Source organism: Anopheles merus, chromosome 2L, assembly GCF_017562075.2.
Source record: "Anopheles merus strain MAF chromosome 2L, AmerM5.1, whole genome shotgun sequence".
NCBI classification, from domain to species: domain Eukaryota; kingdom Metazoa; phylum Arthropoda; class Insecta; order Diptera; family Culicidae; genus Anopheles; species Anopheles merus.
In genome coordinates this window covers 35,083,617-35,092,819 of record NC_054083.1, presented here as the reverse complement: position 1 = coordinate 35,092,819, position 9,203 = coordinate 35,083,617, and the positions used below count along the sequence as shown (strand labels likewise).

At 47.4% G+C, this 9,203-nt stretch overlaps 1 protein-coding gene across 1 annotated transcript; it reads right to left on the bottom strand.

Annotated features, from left to right (window-relative positions):
- Positions 1–210: 210 nt before the first annotated feature.
- Positions 211–3,219, bottom strand: LOC121594466. The gene has a single exon (XM_041917731.1). It carries the CDS (start codon positions 3,003–3,005, stop codon positions 243–245), a length of 2,763 nt encoding a protein of 920 aa, XP_041773665.1. The 5' UTR covers positions 3,006–3,219; the 3' UTR covers positions 211–242.
- Positions 3,220–9,203: the final 5,984 nt, after the last annotated feature.

Sequence of the window (9,203 nt, the reverse complement as noted above, 5' to 3'; positions counted from 1 at the left end):
AGTGGCTGTCAATTATAACACAGCCCATCCCAGGCGGCGGCGGCGCCGGTGATACCAAAGCGGCAGCAGCGCCATCTATCTGCCACCGCAAAGCGAAACCATTTATAAAAGGAACTGAAACTGATCTCCTGTGACTGGCTGCGCGTAACTAAAGGTACGTTAATAGCAAATAAATAACACTACAATAATTACTAACAAAAACAACAAACAATTCCCTTTCATACCCCCCCCCCTCCACCACTTCAGGTGTAAAACACGAGCACCTTCTTGCGCGTCACCGTGGGCCTTCGCGGTTTGCGCATCTTCACCACCGGCGAACGTTTCGCCTTGCCCACGTCGAGCCGGTTGCGCTCCAGTGGCGCAATGCGCTGCTTCAGGATGCTTTGCGCGACCGGCGGTTCCAGGGCGAGCGCGGCATACGGTGGGCCGGATTTGTTGAACGTCGGCTCCGGAGGTCCACTGGCGTCCTGCTCGACCACACTGTACGGCTTGATCGGTGGCAGCGGGGCCGGCGGTTGGTTCGGCTTCGCCAGCACGTCGTCAAACGCATCGGCAATGTCGTCCCGCACCGTACCGGTCGGGGTGCGCTGTGTCGTCAGCAGGATCTTCTCCACACCTTCCTCCACCGCAACCGCCCCTTCGGCTAGCTGTTCCGCCGTGCGGACCAGCGTTTGCAGCCTCACCTTGGGACTGCTCAGCCGGGGCACCGGTGTCGTTGTGGGCACAGTAACCGTGGGGAGCAAATCCTCACTGTACAGATCGTCGTTCGGGCGCATCATAAACCGTGGCACAAACTTGCTAATGTCAAAGATCGGCACGCTGATGTGGTTCGAGAGGGGCAGTGGGTTCGCTTGCGGGAACACCAGCCGTGCCTCACGCTTCAGATGCACCCCGGACGATGCCGGCTGGGCATCGTTGCGGTCGAGCCGGAGGACACGCGGCACCGCTATCATTAGCGTGTCCTGCTCCGTGTCGGATTTGGAGTTTTTGCGCCGCTGCTGGCTCGCCAGATGCTTCTTGATGTGCCGGATGACATCGTTGTAGACGGCGACGGCTGGGTTCGGTTGCGTTTGCTGCTGCTGCTGCTGAGGTACGGCCGGCGTAGTGCCTTTAGGGACGTACAGCTTCCGCGGCACGCCGACAAACTCCTCCCGAAACAGTGGATTATCGAGCGGCTCGCTGCCAAAGTGTTTCCGCTTCAGGCAGTCGATCTTATCGCCCAGTCCCTTCAGTCGCCGGATCGGTTTGAACCCTTCCGCGCCATCTTCGATCGGTTCCGGTTCTTCTTCCAGCTCCACATCCACCTCGTTACACTCAATCCCTTCCGATGTTTTCGTGCCATAAAGCCCGTTGCTAAAGCTGGTGAGGTTTTCCGCGTACCTCAATGCCGAATCCACATCGATCTCGCTTGCCGGGCGGGTGTAGTACGGGAACTTGACCACATTGCTCGGCGGCGACACGATGCTGATGACGTGCGTCCGCTTGTCGGGTAGGTACTGGGTCGTGTTCTGGATCGCTTCGTCCAGAAAGCGGATCAATTCTTCGCCGTGCAGTTCGCGCGGATCGGTTAGTGCTTCGGCGTGCGGTGGGAGTGTGTCGTTGTCGAGGATCATCATCGCCAGCACGTCCACCAGTGAGGTCCTATTGGATTCTTGTTGCGCTGGAAGCATGTCAGGCTCCTCCCGATCGTCCAGAGATCTTTTTATACGGTTGCGACGCTTTGGCTTTGCCTTCTCGTTCTCTTCAAACTCACCGAACGACTCCTCGGAACCATGATCGAACTTGTGTGCCTGGCGTCCCTTTTCGGAGTACACGATGTTCTTGCGCTGGAGGTTAATGCGCTCCCGAACTGGACGTCGTTCGGTGTGACGTTCCTGGTGATCTTCATCCTCCTCTTCCTCATCATCTTCATCATCTGATTGCTTGGGATCTTCCTGCTCATCTTGATCCTCACCATGATCCTCCTCTTCATCCTCCTTTCCTGGCTCCTCCAACCGTGGAACGTGTCGTACGACCTCCCGATGCCGCACCTGCGTGTACACCTTCTTCGGCTCAAAGGCTGCCACCCGGTCCGCCTCGTCCCGCGAATCTTCAAAATCATCGTCCCGGTACTGCTTGCCCTCCGCGTCGTAAAAGTCCTCCTCACCGTCCTCCTCTTCCTCCTCCTCCTTCACCACCACCTCGTGCGCCTTCCCCCGCCGGTCGTACTTCCGGTCGTTCTGCCCAAAGTCATGCTCGGACAGTGTGTTCCGCTCGCTGTCCCGATCCGGATCACCATTGTGCACCGACGACCCACCGGCATGCTCGCCGTAGTACGCCAGCTCCTCGGGTGCCACCGAACCACCCCCCGCCAGCCCAAACTCCCGGCCCTGGCCCTCGAAGAACGCCGCCTGCTTCTGCTTCAGATAGCGCACGTGGTTGCGCACCGTGTCGAAGGAGGGCGACTCCAGCGGCAGTATGCTGATCGGCTCGAACGCAATCTCCGGCGGGGCCGGCTCGACCGGCAGTGGATTAACGGGGCTAGGTTTCATGACCGGCACGAAGGGCGTATCGTACGGGCCCGGGTTGGCGAGAAACTCGTTCGGCAGGATCGGTTTCGCCTTGAACGGGGCTTCCCGGAACGGGCCACCGAAGGGAGGGACCGGCCCGGGATGGTGCAGTTGCTGCTGCACCGGAGCGAAATGGTGATGAGGTGGTCCACCGCCGGAGGACGCAAACCGCTGGTTGCGGGGCGGTAGCACCCAGGGCTGGAACTTTGTCGGCCGCTGCTTGGGCCGCTCGACGTAGTACGGCACCTGGATGTGGACGACTTTGGAGGTGTCGGGCTGCAGATCGGCACTGATCTTGTGCAGCATGCGCGGGTTAACCGAACCGATCATCTGCAGCGTACGCGGAGGTTCCCTGCGGCTCAGGAACGGGGGACGTCCTGCACTCTGTACCCCCGGGGACACGATCGCAAGCACCAGCACTAGCAACATCGCACAGCAAACACTCTCACAGGCCATTCTTGTTTATTGCATAATATCCTTTCTCCACGGCAATTTGCAAAAAGCGCACCACGTTTCACTGCCGCTTCAATGACACTTCAGACACTACCCGTCCACTCTCTCTCTCTCTCTGGGGATGACTTGTACACTTTTCTTTTGCACGACGGGCACGGCGGGACGTTCGATCGCGTACGCGCCACAAACCACACTGCCTCGGATCGGTTCACTTTCGCCTCGCAAGGCCAACGGGAAAAGTGTGCTGCATTTCGCCGAAACCGGGCGAGTTTTATAGATTTTCTCCGCGTGCGCCCGGGAGTTTCGTTTCGTGTGTCCCCTTCTTCGCCGACCGAGCCGGGGTGGGAAAACTCGCTCTGCTCCAGTTCACTCTCTTTCGCTCGCAGCAGCAGCAGCAGCAGCAGCAGCAGCAACACTCGTCCGTCTCATCCGGTCGGTTTCGGGCTGGATCGCGGCCTCACGCTGGCAGAGGAGGTGGAAGGCAATTTTTCTCTCGCTTGATTTACCAGTTACAAGCCCGCTCGAGTAGTACATTTTGCTAGTTTTGTTTGTCCTACACCCATGTCGTACGCCTGGCGCGCCAGCGGATTTAATCTACGTAAAACCGCCACCCGAAAAACGTCACCAAGCAACACACATTCACACGGACACACAAACATGCGATCTTCCGATCATGGCACCGTATGAAAGCGGATGCAGCGAACAGTGTTGCTGCGGACACTTTCGTTTTCGTTCCTCCAGCCCGGGATCGATCCTCCCGATGGGTTGTGCGAACGTGTTGAGATGGTTGGGACGCGAGCGGAGGGGGCCGGGTGTGATGCCATGAGTGATGGTGACAAGTGTTGAGTGTTGTTGTTTTGCTGTACCCAACTCTGTTGATTGTCTTTTGTTTTTTTTTTTTTGCTGTTGTAGTTACATTTCTTCCGTTCCGTGTCTATTTTGCATACCGCTGAGGGCGCCTGGCTGTGCCAGTTTATGCAATCGGAGGCGGGAATATGGTGCGAGATTTGCGTTTTTTTCTTCTGCTGTTGTTGCCAAAATGGATTGGATTCCGCACTGGATTAGTGTGATTGCAATAGGGACAGGTTGTCCGGAAGGGGTTGAGATTGTCTTGGCGTTCGAGATTGAATAGGTTAGATTAGCTAATGCGTTTCTGCCAGAAAGTAGTGTGGAGGAGTGCTGAATGTTTCTAGCTGATCATTTCAAGATCGTTTATAGGAAGAGAGAATTCATACCATTGTGTTTTTATTCCTGACAAGACAACTTAATATCATTCAAAGAGCTCACAGTAGTCAATAGTGATCTAGTGAAAGTGGACGTAAATTATTGCTGTTTTGATGATAACTCAAAAAACTTTGGAGAAATAATATTCGATCGCCTAGATAATTATTTTTAATTTTATTACTTAATTTTCAACAATATATTGCCTTGAACATTAGCTTTTTGTAATTTTGTAGTGAATTCAAGATTTTATCGAACTTCTTTTGAAAGTAATTCAGTGTAAATAGTTATCCTTCCTTTAGTTATAATACGATACATTACGATAATGTTATGCTATAATACGAAACTTCCTATACGAAATATTATGATAAAAATTCATAAAATATATCTCCAGTTTCTTTCAATAAATAGAGCGTTAAAGAATGATATTAATTGACCTTTCCCTCGAAATTATCACAACAAGTTTTAACTTATATCTTCTTACCTCGGGGTTTCAACCCATTTTTGTGCATGTTTGAGCACTTTGACAAAAAAGTTCTTCTCTTGAACTTCGTATTGTATTTTACTGACAGAGCTTGAACTTGATATCCGCAGGTTGATTAGATAGAAGAATGTTAAGTCACTCAATATAATTCCGTTTACTATTACCAAATTGCTTTGAACAAGGCTGTATCTAGGTTTCTGTTCTGATCAATTATAAAAAAAGGATCATTTCTTCAAACTATAACAGGAGATGATAAGATATGAATGCCGTCCTAATGGCTCAAAGACTCCTTGATAAACTAACAAACAAAACGATGTCTCGTCAATATCAAACAGAGATTCTCGAATTGTATTGGCAGAAACTACAATTATTTATTTGCTTGGCTGAACGCTTGACATAACTTCCGTCTGAATCACAAAGCACCTAAGCATTCGAAGAGTTCAGCTGCATACAGGATGCATGACACAAAAAGGCAACTTCTTGGTGAAGTTTTGGTATTAGTCGTTAAAGCTTCACCTGGAGCTGGAATGGCGCGTATTTCAGCATCGGCGCTTCAGCTTCTATACGGTATTGCTAAAGATTATGAAAGATTATTTTTTAATTCTTTCACAAACTGTAAAGATTCGATTTGGAAGTGGAAACTTTATTTGCAATTGAAACAAATACGTGAACTTGAAGTAAATGAGTAAATGAGTGAAGAAGTCATTTTTAATGATTTTAAAGTAATCTTTATCGAATCATTTCGGATTAAACGTTACAATGAAAGAGCTAGTTCAGTAAACCTAGACCTAAGAGACCCAGAGAACCTTCTTCATGCAATCATCTCCATCTACGATACAGGAAACCGGAATCAATGCACACACCTAACCGTTGCACATTTCGACCGTAACGTCCCAAAGCACTGAACTCTCAACCGGAAATCATCGTGCGCCCCCGCCTTTCTCTCGATCATTCTTACACCTTCGACATACAACGGGGGAGGAGGGAAAACAAACAAACCACTCTTCACCCGCGAGTGCTTAATCATCATCTACCACCCTAACCGGACAGACTGTTGCCGGTCAGCCCTCGCCAGAGCAGGTTCGTGATTCGAGAGAGAGATAGAGAAAGAGCGAGAGGCCCACGGGCCAGGAAAAAGGAAACTCATCGCCCAATGAGCCGTGGATCGTGTCCGTCTCCTAAGTCTCCGATGTAATACACATATTCCCGAGCTCGTTTGCTTGCTCTGGGACGATTAAACGATCCACACGGCACCCTTTCCTATCGCCGAGCGTAACGCCGGCCCACAACTTGACCACCGTGCCGGACCGCTCGCTAACGATCAATCCGAACGGCTAGTGAAATGATCATTTGAATGAAGCGATTCGACGGATCATTGGTGAAATTAATGCACAAACGGTTCCGTTCCGTGCGGTGGATTGGTTCGCTTCTGCGCCAAACAAGAAAATGACGCGATCGTCAGTGTGTTTGTGACTGTTTTTTCGTTGTTTTTTTTTATTACCACGGCCATGGAGCTTTATGTCACACATGATAAATTGGCAAGCGCAGGTTGCTTCCGATTTCGGGTCTGTCTTTTTGGGGCTCGTTTGGGGCCCAGCCCGCATGGTCAATAAGCATTATAAAGCTTATCCTTTCGATTGATGGTTATTGTGATGTGTTATGTGTGATGAAGTGGTTAGGGTGGTTTGCTTTTTGGGGAAGGTATTGGAGCCGTATTTTTTATGGTTGTTATAGGAACGTGGTCACAATTGGCAATGGTTCGAAAGCCTGTCTTGGTGCTAAGACTACTTTCGGAAGTGTTTGGCGTGTAAGTCTGCAATCTGTCTGCCAAACTACGATCGTAACAGTCTAGTTAGAGGGATTTACACCCAAAAAAAAGGAAAGATCAAATAGATAACATTGAAAAATAGTTAAATCCTGTTATTGGAGTTAACAAGGGATTAATTTTTAGATAAGGTAATTGAAAATAAGTAAATCTTTCATATCGATCACTTACGTAGTAGGACAGTAAGAGGTCATTTGATATTTGCAAAAATATCTATTAAAAAAGATGACTTGTAGGTACAATTTATGTTAATTTTTATAACAAATATAAAATCAAGAAAAAGCTTTTCCCTTATAAACATTGATAAAATTGTAAAAATCTGCCAAATGCTTTGAATAAATTGAATTTACCCTGACACAAAGGGAAGAATGTAACGATCATTCGCTTTCTTTCAAGCTGACAGAAAATGCACCGCGATGGCTGATCAACTGTTAAACATATTACTAATTCTTTTGTCTAACAAACGAATCTTAAATTTTACAAATTTTATGCACAAAAAAAAACAAAATAAAAACAACAACGCGAAGAGAAATGTAACACGCCTCCCTCCAAAACGTCTTCATCATTCCCCTATCTTTCTAAACAACTCTCACGGCGGTCGGTGACTCCGGGCTTATTAATGACTAATTTCAAATCAGTGATGAAGCAAATTTAGGCAAAAAACAAAACATCACAAACCCCGTTCAACCCTCGTTTTAACCAACCAAGCCCCGCGATGACGAAACGAAAACGAAACGACGGCGGAAACAAGATCGCGGGTCGCAGATAGATAATAGTTCATTATGCATTTTCACAGCGTCCGACCAGCTGGGTCGGCTGGATGCGGCTGGGAAAACAGCATAGGGGAGCGATACGATAACAAACGGCCAGATAAACTGGACCGCAGCGCTTCGTTTTCACTATCGGCTCACAATCGGTCAGCCGGTCGGTCAGCTGGCTTTCGTTTTTCCGGCTCACTGCAGCGTAATGCGTGCGCAAAGAAAGGGAAGCAAAAATGCATCAAATGAAAAGGAAAAAAGCTGGAGTGTGGGGAGAATGGTTTGTTTTCTCACCCGCTTCCCGGTGCTGCAGTAGCTCAGATGATCCCTTTTTCCTCTGCCACAGGCCACTCGTTTGTCTCATTGGAGATCCCCCAACCCGGCAGGCATGGCAAATTGAAGTGACGTGTGATTGATAGTTGTGAAATGGTTTGATAATGTAATTAATTATTAGATTGTTTGTAACGGACGGGGAGGGAGGAATAGAGTTAGCAAAATGTCAACTCGAGGTAGATGTGCTGGGCACCGGGAAAGACCACACGTGAATCCGTTAGTTGGAGCAAGCATTGGCCATCCGGTTCAGGAGGTAAAAGCATCGTCTCGGCTAACCTGTACATTACTGCTTGGCCGATACTACGGCCGCACGGAACCAGTTTCTTACCAGAAGGGAATGGAGCGGATAACGCTAGTTCGTTGAACCGACTTTCATTGCCAAGTTTGCCAATCGCTGCTGTTTGATACGATTTGTAGGATTGTGTTATGATTATTCGATACGGTAAATTCGATTGTAAAACTTTTAGATTTTAAGTTTTATTTCATACGCTCGGTCTTATTTTCGGATGTTTTTTTAACATTTTTACGATTAATCTTTTTCGTATAATTTGTTATTTGTTCATTGCTGCTTTTACTTTACGCCTTTACTTTTTCTATTATTGTACCTGGCTGTCTCGCTTCTTAATGTTGAAGGTGTGTTACGACGTCTTTCTTTCGCCCAAAGAAATGAAACTATAGAACTGAAAATCAAACTATTGCAAGTGGTTTTTAAGCAATCGGTTTTATTATTTATGACACAAAAAATCCATAACTTATCTTGGGATATGGTTGAAAGAGTGACCTTTTATTTTTCACCTAGCCTCGATCGGGATCCTTCGGGACTGCTCGTCCCGATCGGTGGTAGACGCTGACCACACTAAACCTTTTCTGTGTCGCCCTCTTTTGGGAAGTACAGGAACTTAACGTGGTGCCAGCGAATCGACCGTTAATAATTATTAACAAGGTGTGTTGTGGTAAATATGATGGAAGAGCATGGCTAAGCATTCAATTCTGGTTGGTCCTCTAGGCCAAATAAATAAACCTTTCAAAAGACAAAATTTCATGGTAGTTGAAAGATGGTTAACTTGAGACTCGCGAAAGACTCATTTTTTGGAACAGAATATTATTGGCAATAGATTCTGTTTGCTCCATTGGCTCTATATAAATTAAGGCTAATTGAAGCATTGCCTTCTTCTATAATTTAAATCCGAAAGCTGAAAGTTTAGTCCCTAAGTGGAATAATATCCATTATCCGGGTTGTATCCATTTTACAGTGACGTTCAGTCATATTGGATTTCACCATTTGTGTAAAACAAATTTAAAAGTATCGAATCAAATGATTTTTAATATTTCTTGACAAAATATTTATGCTTCCAAAAAAAAAAATAATAAGCATTTATGAGCTATCCTGATGCTATCTGCGACGAATCAGCGTTCGCTTACATATTTTAGCAGGCTGAAATAATCTAGGCTGAAAATCAGATGCTAATTTTGCGTCTGGTTTTGTGTGGAGTGTTGACATTATTTTAGTCACCAAGCGTCAAACTCCATATAATAAGGTGTATAGAATTGTAACAACCCCCTGGGTTAGTTTTTTTTAT